General features: G+C 33.7%; 1 protein-coding gene across 1 annotated transcript; it reads right to left on the bottom strand.

Annotated features, from left to right (window-relative positions):
• Positions 1–406: 406 nt before the first annotated feature.
• On the bottom strand, positions 407–18,353 carry LOC108743158 (trifunctional enzyme subunit alpha, mitochondrial; the record flags this gene model as incomplete). Its single annotated transcript, XM_018478621.1, has 5 exons — positions 407–915; positions 3,851–4,179; positions 4,649–4,878; positions 5,463–5,809; positions 17,895–18,353. Coding segments are annotated over 5 exons (1,839 nt in total), but the record flags the coding sequence as incomplete, so codon positions are not given.
• Positions 18,354–20,476: the final 2,123 nt, after the last annotated feature.

Genomic DNA, 20,476 nt, shown 5'->3' with positions numbered 1-20,476 from the left:
AGATCTTTTACCAATCTTTTTAATGATGGTTACTTACCGAATTGGATTGATTTAGTTGTTACTGTATTTGACTTATGCTCAATGTATCTAGTAGTAATGACTCTGTCAGAGTCAATTATAGTGTAGAAAGGCTGCAGATACTGCACTGTCATTTGAGGTAGTATCCAAACAAAGATCGATGATTTAATTTTTGTCAAAGCAAGACAAATTGGTAACCAGGTGACTGTTATATTTAATAATATTTAAATATTTAATAATGTTAGAAATGACATCTACGACGCTACAAATAGTGTAATTTATTTTCGATTTAAAATTAACAAAACTTTTAAAAATAAATAGATTAGTACTGACAAATTCTTTAAATAGATAAAAAATAAGGTATATTTATATTTAAAAAGAAAGGCACTACGATCAAATACTTCTATTTTAAATTAAGATTGTCTACAAGTAGAATTTCTTTGAAGGATCTTTAGCCATGTCTATTAGGGTTTGGGCAGGTTTGAAAGGCGCCCCGTATAAATCAAAGTATGTCTCCATTTTCGAAATTAATTTTCCCGCTCCATAAGAATCAATCCATCGGAACGGTCCACCAGTAAATGGCGGAAAACCTAGACCGAACACTGCTCCAATATCGCCTTCAACTGGGCTAGCTAGAATCTTTTCTTCTAGGCATAAAACCGCTTCATTTACAAATCTCGTTACCATTCGTAACTGAATGTCTTCATCTGACATAGCACCCTTGGATTCTAACGCAAAACGTTTAACAACTTCCATAGCGTCTGCATTAACTTCACGGCTTTTTCTTCCCTTTTCGTAAATGAATAATCCCTTGCCAGATTTTCTTCCCAAGAAACCTGACTCCACAAATGCTGGCAATAACTTTGGATCGCCACCAGAAATTCTATTTCCAAACTCCTAAAATTAAAAAAGAAATCATCATCATCCATTTTTTTTATCTGTTTATGGTAAGACATCCGTACTTTCGTATGATGGTCTTTTTGAAAACTTTTTATTGGATGTTATGTTAGGGTAAAGATAGGTTAATTTTTAGTCTAACATACTTTATATTAAACATTAATGTGGAAATTCATTTTATATTTATCCACTATCAAATACCTCCTTAACTGAAGGAGGTAAATTTAAAAGTATCTTTAGATAAATCCGAATTTTTAAAAAAGTTCTCTTTTGAGAACACGTATTTACGACTGAAGGAATAAAACCAAATCCCGACAGAATTGCTTCTATCAATAAATTTTCCGTGCCACAGACAGTAAAAGAACTGAATTCATTTTTAGCATAAAGTGGCTACTATCGTAGATTTATAAAAAATTACTCTAAAATTGTAATTCACACGCGATGCTTAAAGAAAATCACGTCAAATAATGTTAAAGATCCTTTATATTAAGAATTAATCACAAACGCCCCAGTCTAAGCATATCCCGATTTCCACAAACATTTTCTCATTAATTGTCGCTAGCGATAAACCGATGGGTTCTATGATTTTCCTATCGCATTCTATTCTCGCACCCCTAATTCGGCTGAAAGATACTACAGTACTACAAAAAAAAAACAATTATTGGCTTTAGTACTCATGCCAATATTTTAGATCTTACATTTATGGTAGAAAATTTACTTACAGATGACAAGCCTTTATTATGGTTGCAAAACCTTGAAGAACCTAATAGTCAATTAGAACATTGAAAAATTAATCTTTCGGAATACAATTTTGAAATTAAACACATCAAAAGAAAAAGAAAATTAAGTAGTAGATGCAACTTCGCGAGCAGAGATAAATGCATTTGAAGAAAACGATTTTGACATTGTTTCCTTTTTATTTTCTTTTAGGTATTGGTTCATAATGAATTGTTTTGATTTCCTGTTTTGTGTTTGAAATACTTTTTATCGATTTTATCTGATCGCTTGAAGCGATTGTGAGTTCGAACACCTGAATATGCACATGTGAGAACGTGCTTTCTCATCACTGGCAGTCGGGGTCAGATGTTCAATAGCTTTATACTCTGATTGGAAGAAGGGTCAGTGCGAGTGGTAGTAATAAATATTAACCACCCGTTTAGGAAGGGTAGAGAAAACGTTGTTGTAACGTTAAGACATTTTTAATACCCATTTGTAAAATAACTGTACCTATTTGTGTAATCTTGACAAAAGTTTTTAATTAGTGTTTAATTAAATATTCGTGAAAGCGACAAAGCAGCGGAGGTTTCGATTAAATTGATTATTGCAAGCCACATGATGCCTAAGGAATGCTACATGTCATTTATCCAAAAAAACCTGCTCTTGCACCCATTTTATCTTCACCTATTACTGCATTGAAGTCTCATACAACTATTAGGTTTTCCTGCCCTTCCACTACACCTAACACGTCTTCTATATCTACATAAACCGCTTCTACGTCTTTATCACTGTAAGATGATGTAGGCATGTAGAGCTAATACCTTTTTTACCAGATTCCAGTTTAATTTCTATCTCATCACTATCCTATCGCTTTTTTGTAGATAACTTTCTACACTCTGCCCTACTTTTCTACGCATTAGAATTCCTACCCTCGAATTACTATATCTAATCCTAATCTATTCATCTCAACTTTTAAATTTTCCAATTTCCCTGCTTGCCTCTTTTTCCTAAACATTCCACGCTCCGACTCGTGAAATATACCTATTGCACCTATTGATGACATCCCTCAAAGGCAGTCCCCGCCCGGACATCCAAATGGGGGACTAGTTAACATCCGCAGTGCTTTACCCCAGAGGATACCATCATTTTGTTTCAATGAGTTTTATTTGGGATATCATAATGTGGTGGTTTCCCGTTGCCTTCCACATCGCAGTATTCTGCATCAGAGTGCCATACTGATCTTCGTGATCTCTGCTACCCGGCGTACTAAAATAGCTGCTGCCCTCTTTCAGGGACTTGTGTTAGTCTGGTTTCTCTTTAAGAACCCCCCCCCCCATTATGGTTGAACCTACGGTACGGCTCCCTAAATCAGCGAAACTCGCAAGCCGATCCACCCACTCTAGTTTGTACAAGTTTCGTCAAGGTTCAAGTCCCGTCAGATCAGAATTTCCCACCTACGCGTATCAGACTATTTGAGTCAAAAAATGGATTTAAACATAAAAATTTACTAGACGATCCGAGTTCGCGGCCCTTCCATAAATCATATTCTTCAGGAAAGGACTCGTTTTGAGAAAAAATGATTAAACGGATAAAGCATCAAGCTCGATTACTGATAAATTAGAAAGGTTTCGAATATCCGCCTTACTACGACAAATGTGAAGAAAACTTAATTTGTGGGCTATTGAACGCTTTAAGCGATTTATTTTTAAAAATCTTTTGAATGGAAAGGAAAACGATACGCTTCTCCGGATGTTCGCATAATGTAACGTTCAAGGAAAGTCAACCGTTTGAGTCAGAAATTAACCATTTGGGGCCATAAAACAATAAGTCAGACGTAAGTAGTTTTTTAGAATTGATTCCTCTAGACACAATGTCCGCGGGGTTGTCAGAAGTGGGAGCGTGGTGTCATCCAAACGTTTCGGTCAACGACTGAACCTCCGAAACACGAGGGGAAGCAGTAATCCCTTTAGCTACCTCACTGCATGTCTGATATCAATTAACTTTTTCTAATGTGATAGTGTGAACTAAAAAAACTAGAAGCATTTAAATGGTTGCCAGAATCGGTTCACTCTAACGTTAGCGTTGCTTTTAATATTTTTGGGCGTTTACTAGCTTTTAAAAATCAGTTAAATAAATATAAAAAAATTAAATCAATCAAAAGATAACATTTATTGGAAATATATAAATAACATTAACTCGGTAACGGTTGATTACTTACTTTTTCTAAAAATACAGCAATGTGGGTCCCTACATCGACACCTACTTCATCTAGCAAAGTGGCAGCTCCAACTGGAAATCCAAACTTTTTCGTTAACGTGTCAATTTTTTTTGGATCATGTCCCTCTTGTAGTATCCGGACCATTTCACTCATCATAGTTGACAAAATACGTGTAGTATAAAAACCAGGACCATCTCCAACAGTAATAACAACTTTGCCTTGTTTCAAACCTACTGCAACCGCAGCGGCCGCTGTTTCCTTAGTGGTCTTGTCAGTGGTAATTATTTCAAGAAGTTGCATTTTGTCAACGGGAGAAAAATAATGCATTCCTTAAAAACAAGTGACGTGTTTTTCACCTATTCATCAAATTATTACGAAGATAAATGTGAGAAAATTTGTAATTTAGATGTAATTTAAAAAATTTGTAATCAGGTATTTCCAAAAAAGTAATTTGATATTTTAAAAAAAATATGATCAGCTGATCAGTTATTTCTAGTTTAATTGGGCAATTAGTTTGTGAAACTTCACGTTATATTGCAAATACATCGATGTATTTCATCACCTGATTAACAAATATTGTAACCATTGCTAACTAAACTCATTGCTACTTACACTTAGTATTTTCTTCAAATTATCTCTACTAACAATTCCAAAAAATTATATTTCTTAAACTTTATGTATGATCAACTATTTTTATATATGTATGTACCTACTAGATATTCCGGAAATTATTGTTAAAGTCGTTATTTGAAATGGAATACTATGCATTTTTTTTACATTGCAAAAGTTTTATCTTACCTATTACATTATCAGGTCTTGATGATCCTTGAGCAATTTTGGTTATCGGTAATGAACTAGTGTTCGATGCAATAATACAATTAGATGGAACAGCTGCTTCTATTTCTTTAATAACCTTATGTTTAATTGCAATATCCTCGAAAACAGCTTCAATCACAAGATCAACATTTTTAAAGTCTTTGTAGTCTAATGTAGGATTTAAATTAGCTAAAATTTTGTCCTTTTCGTAACTGAAACATCATAAAAATCTTATTCGTACATATGTGCCTACATTATTTTGATATATATACATATATAGATGTTTTATAAAAAATATCTATTAATAAATATTGCGTTCACATTAACCAGAGAACATTATTATATCGCTGCAAGCCTGACAATCATGTTTATATGAACTTTAATTAAATTGATTAGTTTTAGTTCTTGTTCTCCCTTCTGCTCTTCTACGACATAGCAACCGCTCACTTCTTGTCTTCCCAACAAATGTAAATTATTCATAATAATAATTTAGATAGATAGGATGTACATGAAAGCAACTGATTAGTAAGCTTAATAAAAACAATTTATGAATTTTAGAGGCACTGAAATAAACATCTGAAATCGCAAAATCTTGGGGTTATGCTTATACATTTTTTGTTTGCTAGACCAAGTACCTACAATAACTTGATACATTATTCAGAGTTGGCTGTTGTGGACCCACAGTCTATTTAAAGAGCATTCTTTTTTTTTTTTTTAATTATAACTTGCGTAATTTGTGATAGTATTAAAGATGTATTATAGTTATGAATCTATTAATCTAAAAATTTTAGATTACCTGGTCAATCTCTTTCGCTTCACATAATTTTCGTAACCACTCTGAATTTGATTTATTCCTCTACTTAGTCCACTTTTACTGGTATCTTTCAGCACAACAGTATAGCCCTTGTCTATCGAAACATGGGCAATTCCAGATCCCATTAGTCCGGCACCAACAACAGCTAATGTTTTAGGAGGCACTTTGGGTTCTCCAAAACGATTTTTTTTACATTCAGTCTGTCCTCTAAATAAACCAATCAGGCCTTTAGATTGTGGTGTCATTGCCAATGTTCCAAAAGCGTGAGCTTCAGCTTCTAAACCTCCTCTTTGACCTTTATCTAAACCAGTTCTGACAACTTCTAAAATCTACAAAAAATTGTTTTTCTATTGCAGATGGTGTTCTAAAAAAATTAGTGAGTATACCTATATCCACATACTTCATAGTTGTGTAACAAGTGAAAAATTTAAATAATTACTTGTGTTATGTACAATAGTCTTTTTTTAGTTCAGTATTGATTTATTTATTTCTTGGTCACTTAGATTGTAGTAAACTGTCCATAAACAATTACAAATCGGATAAAAAAATAGAAAAAGATGAATCGAACAATGTACAGCAGAATCGCAATAGTGCTAACCAAAAAATACTACCATTGTTGATGCTATTTAAAAGTACCTACGAATCTATACTCAAGAATCAACACAATAAACATACATAGAAATATAAAACAGTAATACACTCACCATTTTCGAGAAAAACGTAGTACAGTCAAATGTAATTCCAGCCCTGGTAAAGAAATACGACAACGCAACGTCACATTCAATCAGTTGACAGTTTGCAGCATCAGTGTTATATTTCTTTTATATTTTTTTGTTCATGTATTGATTGCTATTTATTAAATTAGATTAAATGCCATTTAAGATGTTTATATTACAACATAAACAATTACAGTAGGTCAGTATTTCACTATAGAACAGTTGTTGTTTCGGTGTTGACTACACATTGGCCAACCAAGCTAACAAACTTATATTATAACGATAAAGTTGATAATTTTTATAGCATAGTTAACAAGGTGATTTGCACCCATAAATAGTTTGCCGAATGATTACCCGTCATGATTTAATAAGGATCTTATAGGTAAAATTAAAAAAAAAAAGGGACATAGGTGGAAATTATTTTATGATGAGAATGATTATATTAAATTTAAACGACATAGAGCGGTTTGTATAAATGTTAGAAACGAATGTCGTAACAAGTGGGTTGTCAATGTAGAAAAATCAATCAAGTCGAGTATTAAACCCTTCTGATTTTATATTAATGAATTTAAAATAATTCAAAGAAATCCTTAATTCATTATTATCTTATAAAGGGATAACTGCGAATAAATTAATTCAATGGACATGATCTACGGGCCCGGTCCGGATGGTATGCTTCACGCCCATTCAGTAAATTTTTTGACTTTCTATCAAGTCTGGTGTATTCCCTAAACCGTGGAAATCTGGTTATTTTACCTCTACTTTCAAAAAGTATGATCCTTATAATGGCCACCCTCAATATTCGTGGCCAAAGTGTCTGTAAGCAACACCCTCATATGAAAAACATTGGGCTATACAGTACTTTTCTTTCAAAACCACCGACATAAATCCACTGGCGGCTGAAAATCAGTTTCAAGCAAGAATTACACTCGCTGCAAATGATAAGGATGCAGCAACTACTCCTTTAAAATTTACCACAATATCACATGAGAAGAGCCAACGTTCTCTACTATTTCATGTGAACTATTTTGGGGGTTGTCTTCTTTGACATCGAGGATTTCGTCGCTACAACTGCGATATGGTTCAAACCCGTAAATACGTATAAAATCACATTATCGTTTCAACAACTGTTCTACAGTGACTAATCTGCACTACTGATTGATGCTGTATTGTTGAATTAGTTTATTGAACTTCATATCGATTGTCTCATACAAGGTTTAAACGTTAAAAGAATAAACAGCTACTAGAATTTGGCTGTTAACATAAACATGCTGAATCACACTTAATCTAATTTAACAAATTAACAATGCATAAGCAATAAAATACAAAATAAATAATATACTGAGTGCAGCGTTGCGAGCCGCATTTCTCTACCAGGATCAGATTTGAATTTACCTGTACCTTCAACTATTTTGTTCCCGAAAACGATATACTATCGGACACTCAAAGATTCACTTAATTTTTATGATTTATAGTACTCCATAGCCTTCTGTCAGCTCGGAGATTATTTATGTTACAGCCTGTATAGGCCAGACATCAGCTCTTAAAGTAAAACGAATATTCATTCTTAAAGGTGAAAGATATTGTAAAAACACCTAGCATAATAGGTAATGAATTTTTGAAATATGAACTTCAACACCTACATACCTAGTCAAATACAAGTAGTATCCAAGCCGTTACATACCATTAAATACCATATGGAGTAGAACTGATGAGTCGCTTTTTAACAATTTAGCTGATTATAATAGGTCTGAAGTCTGAACAATTTAAAATTTTTACTGAACTGGACTGAAAAATATTATTTTTTTTTAAGTAAATGTTAATCTCAATCATCATCACCATAAGGTCGTCAGTCCTATGACTAGCTGGATACGCACCGCATTCCTATCCTGAGCTAATCTTCGCATTTTCCTAAAACTAGAACATCCCACATCCTTAACTATTTGCGAACAGTAATCTATTCTAGGTCTACCTGTACTCCTTTTAACTCTTGTTTCTGCCTTTAATATCTCTCTGACTAGACCTTCATGCCTGAGGTGTCCTACCAACCTATCTCGCCTATTCCTTATTGACTTCCATAGTCATCTGTTCTCCTATTCTATCTAATACCTCTTTATTTCTAACCTTCTCTATCCATAATGTCCTCATTATTCGCCTATAACACCACATTTCGAAAGTTTCTAACCTTTTCCACAGCGCTCACCGTCCATGTTTCGCACCCGTACAGCGCCGCGCTCCAAACACACATCTGTAACAATCTTTTTCGAATTAACCTCAATGAAGACACAAACTCTGGAGGTGTAACACAAACTATAATAATTTTCTTATTCAAGTCAATAACTGGAAACTCAATTCGAATTATACTATCTACTTTTAGTTTAGAATGATAACAAGCATCTGAGTTCTATCATCAAGCTTTGAAAAAGATATCTCACCATTCATTTTTGGTTTAATGCAGTTTCTCGAAAATATGTAACTGAAAATCATTCTACTTGCATATCAAAAAAAAAAAAATATTTAAACCAGGAGATGATCAACTTAATTTTCGATGGCACATATATTCGTCATGGTAAAAGTAGCAATAACGAATGCCAGCGTATTAGGGTCGAAAAAAGCATAGCAGGGAATTCGCAGTAGTTATTTCGTAAACAGGGCTAGTTTGTACGAAACCGGTTTAAATATTTCATTTGCGCATCTTGCTCGATTATCCAACGTCCATCGTGGTTAAGTAATACTATTAAATTGTTTGCTTATTTTAAACGTTTTTATAGCAGTTCATTATTTGGTACACACCTATGTTGTCAATCTACGCACAGTACCAGTTTCGTATTGTAAATCGTTGTGATTTTCTTAAAAAACTGTTTGGCTTTAAAGACACTGCTGAAATAACCATGCGATTGCATGTAGTTCATTCCCCCCACCCCCAAAGCTCCCTACTTATTTTTATTACAATCTGTATTTAAAGCTATAGCTCTATCCAGTGAAACTATACCTAACGATTCAGTATTTTCAAAACGCGTACAACAACAACTAAGAACGAACTATGTACCTATCTAAAATGAGTACACGAATAAAACATGTATCCACTTAATTCAGCTAAATGTATCAGTAATAACCCAAACAAAAGACAAATTATCGATTTGGAAGGTAACTGAATGTTTCTCTCTATTAAAGAAAATTAATTTCTTCAAATATACAGCAGTCTAGTATATATGCTGGTGACATAAACCAGAGTTTCCATAATGTGCAGTTCACACTATTAAGATTCTACTGTATTATTGTATTATTTTATTCTCATGTTATTTTACATAGCACTCAAAATCTTCGATACAAAAATAAAATAAAAGTTGAATAATTACTGACCCTCTTATGCTAAGGAGCGGCTTAAAGCTGAAGAATGACTATAGGTAATTATCAGGTGTTCCAAACCTTACATTACAGCTAATCCCTTAGTATTTCGGGAGCATGTGTATATTCTATGCATCCAATTCGGACGGGTTCGGTCTATCAAAAATCAAATGTATCCATACAATTTGCTTACAAATGAGGACTCAACTAGCCAGAGAGGGGTAAAGGTGGCCGTCAAAAGGTTGAAAAATTGGGAAAAAAATCGTCACCTGAAATCATTTTAGGCAACATGAAACTTTTATGAGAAAAATATTATGAAATATGTATAATGAACATTGAGCATTGTCAGCTGCGAGGAAAGTAAGGGATTAATTGTCATCTGATGGTCCAAACACCAAAAAACATCCAAACCATATTGGGCAGTTCGAAATTTGGACAGATGCTAATGTTTGTAATGAGATTAACGAACAAAATTGTCAACTCAGTACCTTTATCGCACTATTTTGACAACTTTTCCACCTACGTTCATGCAGCTGACAATTTTTTTCGTAAATCCTATTATAAATATTAACATCTGTTCAAATTTCAAACTGTCTATTATTTCTTTGACTATTTGTACCATCAGTTAACAATTAATCCTCATTCCTCGCTCAGTTGGCAATGTTCAATGTTTGTCATTTATCATATTTTTCGTGTTGCGTGAAATGACATCAGGATACGATTTTATTCCTGTGATTTCAACTCTATAGCTCTATGATAGAACAAACTAGTCTGAAGTAGTTGCAAACGTACACGGGCTCCCGGGTTAGAGGTAATTAATTAAAACAGGAGGAATAGAGTCAACAAGACTGTTTCGAATGGTATCAATGAATGCATTTGATTACACATTTAAATTATGTTGGGAAAAACAACGATTTTTATAAATGAACCTATTTAATTCTAATAAACACAACTATATTTCATACTTTCTATTTTTATTACATTTTCAAACGAAAAAGGAATACATATGAGTGATGTTGTGTTACTCAATTAAGGAAAGAATCTTACATAGCTTCAGCAAAAGCAACATTCTGCGAATACGATAAAATATCTATTTAATGTTTAAGCCATAACCTTTCCGACTTCTTTTTAACACAAAAATACCATTGATGTTCTCGCGAACTTAAGTGAAGGTTGTAGGGAGCAAAAAGTTTTCATGAAATGTTGAAATTGGTGTATCAGCGCGTTTAGAATTATATACGGATTCATATTCATAATTCAAAACACTTATTTCATCCTCCTATATTTATAAATAAGTCGTGTAGGGTCGTAAAACACTCAGTAGGAATGAAGTTTCTTACGCTATTCAACAAATATGTCTGTTAGTAGTGAGTATAGAGGGAGAGACAGACGTTAACGCTTTCGTATCACGCACAATTTTTGCTAATCAACTCCCTGCTGCAGGAACCTGCGATAAGAAACATCGTTCCAATAATTGAAGTATTAGCTGTGAACCAAATTCTAAAACATCCTATGACTTATACATAAATATAAATATACATACAATGTAGAAATCTTCCCGAAGTGAGTTAGTTTTAATATGAAATATTCTCAATTTTTTACCCACTACACACTTCCTCAAATTAATGAGGAAAAATTGTTGATGGTGTCATTTGAGGAAGTGTGTAGTGGGTAAAAAATTGAGAATATTTCATATTAAAACTAACACTTCGGGAAGATTTCTACATTGTATGTATATTTATATTCAGTATATAGTTACATTAGTTCGACAGATCTCTGACTAATTGTACGGTTTGTCGTTATTGCTGTTGTCATCCCTCGTAGCTTAGCGGTCAAAGCATTGGCGTGTAAAGCCAAAGAGCCCGGGTTCCATTCCCGGCGGGGGTGTGACAACAGCAACAATTTTTCCTCATTAATTTGAGGAAGTGTGTAGTGGGTAAAAAATTGAGAATATTTCATATTAAAACTAACTCACCTCGGGAAGATTTCTACATTGTATGTATATTTATATTCAGTATATAGTTACATTAGTTCGACAGATCTCTGACTAATTGTACGGTTTGTCGTTGTTGCTGTTGTCATCTCTCGTAGCTTAGTGGCCAAAGCATTGGCGCGTAAAGCCAAAGAGCCCGGGTTCGATTCCCGGCGGAGGTGTGACAACAGCAACAATTATTCCTCATTAATTTGAGGAAGTGTGTAGTGGGTAAAAAAATTGAGAATATTTCATATAATACATAAATGTTTACCATTGGGATCACGGAAACAGTAAAAACAGAACGTTACATAAATGATGGCAAAGTTGTATCTTCATGTGTTCAGTAATATTCTATTGAAAAGCTAAACAGACACAAACTGTTTCCAAGAAATTCAAAAACAACCAATTTTATTTTTCTTCTAGTTATTTTTAAAGGCATTGAAAACAAAAATAAACTTTCTCACGGCAATATTCCCTTGTCCGTCAAACGTCTTTTTTAGATTTTCCATCCGACGTATTCTTTCTGTTTTACCATAATTAATTTCATTTTCCAATGTGTGGAAGTACAAATTAATTTTAAGATGGCTATAAATGATTTAAACGAAACTAATGTGTCATACTAACTGCAATAAATTAGCAAACAAAATAGTTAAATTTATACCTACTAATATATTATTTCTACGGCGCCTCATCCCAATTTGAAAAATGAATTTGTGATAAAAATCATATCCAGGACCATATTTAATTTTTTTTTCTTTTAAATATTTAGTACGCGAATAAAGACAGAAAACATTTGTATGATACATCATTGCATTGTGAGGACCATGCACTACGGAATAATATAGGCACGGAGTATAAAGTCTAATTAAGGACGAGACGAGTGAAGTCACTTAGGGGAAGGGTGATGGTCATACACTTGTGCCTAGTTTACTGGCTGCCCTTAGGCGCATCTCTGCTGCTTAGTTACAATGAACACAATAGATTAGTCTGGTTACGATTTTCGGTCCTATATTAAGATACAGTAAATATGAAAAAAAATTGAAAATTTTCCGGAGAATTCAATGTACTATTTTTAAAACAACTGACACTATGGGATTCCATAGAAAATGGCGCTCAAAGTTAGTGAAAAGCATTACTTTTCGTTTAAAACGAAATGATGGCTTTAAAAAAATTATTTTATAGAAACTTGTAGAAATATTGAATACGAATCGATTTAGCTCAATCCGATCTCAAAAAACTAAAAAATAAATTATTCACTTATTCACAATTTTTTTCTTTTTTTGAAAAATTCCCGTGGTATTGAGGGCTGAAATTTGCACAAGTTTTGGTTAACTACTTACAGCTTACATAATAAAATACCAGAACTCGATAGGTCATCGCTGAGCACTAAAAAATCAATTAAAAGTAGAGCTCACCGCAGTAAGTTGAAGAGTAGCTAAATGAAGACCTAGATGTAGGTTTTTAAAGTGAAGATATCTCAAATCATCAAGACTACTGGTAGATTTCTTTGTAGAGTACAAACATGATATTATTTCGTATCCGATTTGAGCAATAACCAATAGTGCGAACGTGCGAGTGCGACATACGGGTAGCCAATGGAATTTAGGCGCTAGCTCCACTATCCACTGTATAATCGCCACCCTCTTCACTCCTGTGACCCTTATAGTAACTTATGATAAATGTTTTCGAAAAACTAAACATCAAATCGAAAATCTAAAAGCGACATTTGGTAGACCTCGAGAAATTGCAATTTTAGTGTCTCTCAAATTATCCCAGAAAAAAGTCGCTTTTTCAACAAAACAGCTTCTGCAGATACCTCGTAAACTAATGAAGTCGCAGCTTTGGCTTAATTTACGCAACGCAGCATCGAATTCACGACAGCCTTTTCCGAATAGGAAAAGCTAGTTTTCTAAAACGCAAATTATTTGTGTTTATACGAGATATATCTATGAAATATGAGTCTGTAAATAAAATGCGTCAAATGCCGCACTCAGAAACAATGCTAGTAAACGTTTCGAAGCCATCTTGCGGGAATCACCCACAAAAAAAATGTAACGTGTCTGGCAATAACCCAATGGTGGTGAATAATTATCTAGATGATATTCAGTAACATGCTAGTGTTTACGTAACCTATATTTTCTTTTTATTTTATACTCTTAAGACATGTTGAGGTGTAATTTACTTATTTAATCATTCGTAAGTAAACGGACCACTAAAAGTTGTAGGTGTTGTTTCACTAGCCTTGCAGCGGACTCGTAATTTCTCGCAGTACTAGCTAGTTCTAGTTATTCAATTTCTTCGTTAATTTCTTAATTCGCATCTCCAGCTTAATCTTTCTTTTCATATTTATTTCTTCTTATACGTTCTATGTCTGCTTACATTTTCGGTTTCATTTCTTCTTGAGCTACTTTTAATTCTTCTTATCCGATTTTGATATTATCTTGTACAACTTTTATGTTTGTTTCTTGCTACATTTCTAGCTGATTCATTAATTTCTTCATGTCCATCTTCATTTTACTGTTTCATCTATTTCTGCTATCACTATCACTAAAGCTTTAATTTGTTCCTCCACTTTTTATTGAGATACCAGTAATTGCAGCAGGCATGAAATATATCGATTTCCTCTAAAGTGTGTAAGAAATTTATCGATTTTAACAAAATAGTTCTTCCTTCTTTGTAAGCTTTCAAATGATATATGACTTGTTAGGGATTCCCACAGACCATAGAAATTTCCAAAAAATTCGACGATATTCTTAGATGATGTCGAATTCGTTCTTCTCTTCTAGAGCTTTTCAATTATATATGATTTCTTAAGGTAACTGACGATCCGTGGAAACTCCCAGATATTTGATGAAATCCTTCGACGTCGTCGGAATCGTTCTTCTCGTTTAGACAGCTTTCCAGTGATTTGTTTTGTTAGGGTAATTCACAATTTCTACAAAAGCCTCTCTTCTTTAACAACACACCTGACACGAACTGTCGATGTCGCGTTAGTAGTGCTAATTAGATTATTTTCAGTAATTAACCTTCTACAATACTGTCATTTTTAATTAATCACCATTTCCCTACTGAATCGTTTCTTCGATCTTCTTCTTGTGCCTTCTATCGTAACTGAAACGGTTCTCTTTTCAACCTCGCGACTGCGAGTAGCCTTTTTCTAGGAAGACTCCAGAATGTAACTCTTGCATTCACTTCTATACTAACATTATCTCGGCAACCCACTATAGACCAACACTGATGCTTCCTCGAGTTTGGTGAGTTGTCTTCATGGAACAATATTATTTTATTATTATTTTGTGTTTTCTGTTGCAATACACGAATGTTGCAAAACCTACTGTTTGCAATTTTCCCCTAATCCGGCTTTACATGTCATCAATATTTTAATGTTAAACGTTAATTTTGAAATTCGAAAAAGGTTGTTAAAGGTGTGTCTGGAGTCCTATCCTAAGCAAATCTTCGCATTTCCCTAAAACCAGCACAACCCATATCCCTACCTAATTTAGGTCTACTTCTACCCCTCCTAACTTCCGCTTCTGCCCCTAATATGTCTCTGACTAGACCTTCATGCCTGAGATGACCTACTAACCTATCATGATCATAAGGTCGTCAGTCATAAGACTGGTTGGACACACACCTCCACCTCTCCTATCCATACCTAATCTCCGCATTTCCTTGAAACTAGAACAACCAACATCCTTAACTAATTGCGAACAGTAATCTAATCTAGGTCTACCTCTACCCCTCCTAACTTCCGTTTCTGCCTCTAATATGTCTCTGACTATACCTTCATACCTGAAAAGGTTTCCTACTAACCTATCTCCCCTAGTTCATGACTCTGCCCTCTTACTCTTTCTAATACCTCTTCAATTCCAATCTTCTCTATCCACGGCATCCTCATCATTCGCCTGTAACACCACATTTCGAACGCTTCTAACCTTTTCTTTTTTCGCCGCGCCCACTTTCCACGTTTGCTCCAAACATACACCTTTAACAACCTTTTTTCGAATTTCTAAATTAACCGTTCGCGAGCATAGAAGTAACTTCTTTTTATTGAAGGCAACTCGATCCTGAGTTATGCACTGCTTTATATACCTGCTAATCCTTCCGTCCTGACTTACCTGACTTCCTAGATACCTAAAATCTGCCACTTATAATTTTTCGTCTCCTATCTTTATATTCGCTCTTTCCCTACTTTTCCTTCCCTTACTTACCAGAATTTTGGCTATACTTTTATTTATTTTCATACAGTACTGTTTTGTCAGTACCGCTTCCATTTTATTTAAAGCTATCTCTAACTGCTCCTTGCTAGTTGCTAATATTGCTATATCATTTACAAATCTAAGCATATTAATCTTTTACCTCTCTATATCTGTCCCTACAGCTGTACTGTTTTTTTAATGATGTTGATCGAGTCTTTGATGTATAAATTAAAAAGTAGCGGTGACAGTGTGCATCCCTGTCTGACTCCCTTCCTAATATTTACTTCTCTACGTTGCAGCCCTAGTTCTATAGCTGCCTGTTGCTCTTTATACAAACTAAGTATCATTCTTCTATCTTTATAACTTATCCCTACATTTTTAAGTATATTTAACATCTTGTCCGATTTAACATTGTTAAAAGCTTTTTCTAAATCTACAAATCCTATGTAGAGTGCGCTTTCCTTTTTCTATCGTTTTTTTTTTATAGTTACCCGTAAAGCTAGAATGGCTCCCGCGTTCCTCTATTTCTTCTAAACCCAAATTGATCTTCCCCTAATAGTTATTTCTACTTTTTTACTGTACAATTCTAGGTATGATTTTTGACGCATGGGAAGTTAAGCTAATTGTTCTAAATGTCTCGTACCTATCCGCGTCTCTCTTTTTAGATATGGTTACTACCACGTTTCTTTTATAATCCTCCAGAACTTTCCCCGTCTCGTAAATGTGACTAACTAACCATGTATCCCATCTACACCTGGCGCCTTATTACTCTTTAAGTTTTTTAATGCTACATCGAACTCTTCTCTCATTATAGGATAGCCTAGCTTATCTATCTCCTCACTATCTTCCTTCTTTAATATATCTCCTAATTCATGGCCTGCGTATAGGTTCTCTAAAATATTATGTGTATTTCGAGGTTTTACGTCAGTCCAATAACATATTGTATTAATATCATCTTATATCGTTTTAAAAAATCAATATCATTTAAAAATATCCGTATGAAAAATTGACTACTCTCAATAGTACCCATTAGAATTAACATATCACTTCAGTCGTGTTTTCTACTGGTGCGTTTGATGTATAGCGAAAATCTATTGCCCTTTACAGCATCAATCAACTCAAACAATGTCCCTTTAAGTACAGATTTCACTTTTGGATTAAGATAAAAGTCACATTGTACTAAATCGAACGAATATAGTGTATGTTCAAAAGTAATAATCTAATAATGTTATCTTGTGTAATAAACGACTTAAGAATAAGTGCAGTGCAAGCAGATGCAAAAACCCTGATAAATAATAAAACCATATTTCCGCAGTTGAGCTCGTTTTTCCTTATTCTTTTGTTTTCTTCGCTTTATCAAAACTTCCTTATAATACTTCTGGAATCCAGTGTTTTAAAATTACACCTCTGAAATTCAAAAAAACAGAATGAACATGCTTTGAACTTTGACTTGCTTTGATAAGACTTTTTGTTTCCTGGTGATGACAATAACAGCGTTTTCCAGAGAAGTGACGGTTGGATTCATGCTAGCCGACTCAGGTACCACAAGCGATTATTTTTTTTAAAAAAATGGAGATCTACATCAAGTTACGTCAAAATACCAACACAATATGCCGTGCGACATTTTCTGCTCTAATAGAAGAATTCTTAGGACAATCTTTGAACAAACGTTTGTCTTTTATGGCCGCCCATAGCTACGTCACCCGCTATGGAATTATTATTGTGTGGAATAGTAGTATAAATACACACGCGCATGAAACATACAATTATTCTTATAAGCTGTTGTAAGCATTTCATAATATTCTATTTGTATCTTGTTCAATTTAACTAAAAATCGTAAAGTTACCGGTTCTACTACATGTCTAGCGGATTAAGACATGTTCAAGGCTATCCCGCACGCCATCCCGGTTGTGACTACGAATTACGGTCTTCATATTAAATAGACATACCTCGTATATACCACTGAATGTGTTTATAATCACATATTTAATAAACAAATGTACATTTTTGTGCTGTCAACAGTATGATAGTTAAAAGTTGACTAGATTTATTTTGTATGAATTATCAACATTATTCAAATTTATGCTAATGTTTTGCACAAATCATAGTAGTTAAATAAATAACAATTATAGTTTTTCAAAACGCCTAAAAACTTATTTATAATTTATTTATTTACCTTTAGTGGAGCGGGATAAAGTCCCCCTGACTGCTTCAAAACCTGCTGTTTGGCTTTATTAAATATTTGATCTTTTACTATATTGTATTGAAGAGCAAATCTTATTATTTTTTCGGACAATGGTTTATTGTTTCTGTTAATTTTTAACTTTCCATTTGCAATTTGTTTAGCTATTTCCATTGATGTAGTTTCCAAATATTTCCTAGTATTGTTTTCTGATGTATCCAAACCTGGACCAAGTGGATCAATTAGGAGATCTAGTATGCCCAACTTCTTTGCCTTATTTGCTTTCACTGTTCGACCTGTTAGTGCCATATCAAGTGCATTGGGTAATGATATTAATTTAGGAAGACGTTGAGTTCCTCCAGCCCCGGGAAGCAAACCTAACATTACCTCTGGCAAGCCTATAAAAATGTTAAAAGGAAATAAAGATTTTTTGTAGATATCAACAACAAATGACTAACAATCGTGCAGATACAGGATATTACTATCCAAAATTTAAATTTTATTTTTTTAATGTATTAGTGAATTTATTTCTTTAAATTAATTTTATCCACTACAGATAACCTCAAGTTAATGAGGAAAAATTGTTGCTGCTGTTACTCCCTTGCCGGGAATCGACTACTAAAACGTAAAACCCGGGTTCGATTACCGGCAAGGGAATTACAGCAGCAACAATTTTTCCTCATTAACTTTAGGTTATCTGTAGTGGGTAAAATTAATTCAATAATACATTGAATTAACCCTACAAAAATTCAAAATGTATCTCATAATTTTTTAATCCACTTCAGATGACTACAATATTTTCATTCCTTTGAAACAAGAAGCGAGACCCTACAGAGCCATAATGTAGTATATAAAATAAGGTTCTAAAACTGGCATACTTCGAATTTTTATTGCATTAGTTCAATATATTAGTAAATTTATTTTATCCACTGTAGATAACCTCAAATTAGTGAAAAAAATAATTCAAGAATTAACTCGGTAACATATTATTTCAATCTCCTTTCAGTTTATTTAAATTTCATAGGCACAAATTTTAATTTTTGAGGGTACTTGATTGTTTTGTAGTTTTTCGTAATAACTAGTCTGCTGTTGGATGAATAACATTATTGTAGTAATAGAATAAAATATATCAAGAAACTGCAAAACTATTGTTATAAAAATTACATTGTCTATATATCACAAAGAGTTAATGGTGGTGAGTATTCTGTCGAAACCGCCAGAAGTGGATAGCGATTGCGACAGTTTCAAGTTCCAACAGTATATAGACTAAATCTACCTAGTCCCTTTAGATGGCGTTCTATGAATTACTAAAAACAGCTTAACGAAAGTAATCTGTAGAAAATTACTGCATTTTATGGAATTCAAAAATTTTCGACAAAGTCCATTATTAGAGAATGTGAAAAAAATCAATTGGAGTACCTGTTGTTTATAAAACTTAACAAACCAAACAATTCATGGTGGCCATTCTAGCGAAATCGACGCACATTACGATTTCAATCTCTTCGGATCTTGTCAACACGCCGTAGGCAGTTTCAACAAAATACAGACTAACCTTTCGAACATTTTTGAACCACACATAATGTGATAGTTTTCTATAGATAGCGTTTACTGCGCTGTTGGTAATAATTCAATTACATATATGTACGCAAATAAAACCTTTAAATAAAAAGAAAACGGAAAATAAAAAAAAATTATTAAGGTTACTTTTCCTAATTTATCATTTAATCATCATACGATTTTCTTTTCTATATTGTTAAAACCTTCTACTGCTGTTATTGAAATTACTCACTTATAAACTGTTTGACGAAACTAGTTTGGAAATTAATAATAATTGTATACATTTCAATGTATTTTTAAAATACTTTAGCTTGTATCCTACTTTCCATTGGGTTATTTATTTATTTAATTAGTTTAAATTTGATGTTTCAATTTCGGCAGTTACGATGAACTTTTAAAATACAGAATTTTAATTAACGAAATGTTCTTATTTATTTAAGGAACTATGTAACTTTTCAAAGTAATCGAAATTGTTGAACGCAGAGCATTTATCTTTATAAATACAAAAAATATAAAAATACACAAACAAAGCGTGTGCTACAGTGTTAACGACGTGTTGGCGAGAATGTTGTTATGCGGGCTGAGGCGCATGGGCAACAACTTAATCATGATTATGAAAGAGAAGATGCGACTGTGCAGCTTACTGAAGAAGAGTCCACGAGAAGCATTCTTCAAATTACACTACAACATACAACAAGTATCTCCGCGTATAGTAAACGGACCATCAGCCTGTACGGGTATCGATGTAATTTCTTGCAAAACCCCCACAAAGTACACTTTAAACACAAGGACATTTGAATGTTTACTCGACAGTGGGTATCTAGTTTTGGTCGACGGCATAATCACTCCCTACACCCAGGGCCTGATTAACCCTTAGGCTAATTAGGCTGCAGCCTAGGGCGCGAGGATCCGGGGGGCGCTGAAATCGTGTCTTCGCATGCACTAATCTAGCATCATTGCATCTACCCTACATATTTCAACTAGACCGAGACAAAACATTAAAACTAAATGCGCTTGAG

This window comes from Agrilus planipennis, unplaced genomic scaffold (genome assembly GCF_000699045.2).
Source record: "Agrilus planipennis isolate EAB-ADULT unplaced genomic scaffold, Apla_2.0 scaffold437, whole genome shotgun sequence".
In the NCBI taxonomy this organism is placed as follows: domain Eukaryota; kingdom Metazoa; phylum Arthropoda; class Insecta; order Coleoptera; family Buprestidae; genus Agrilus; species Agrilus planipennis.
This window is presented reverse-complemented; position numbering and strand designations above follow the sequence as displayed.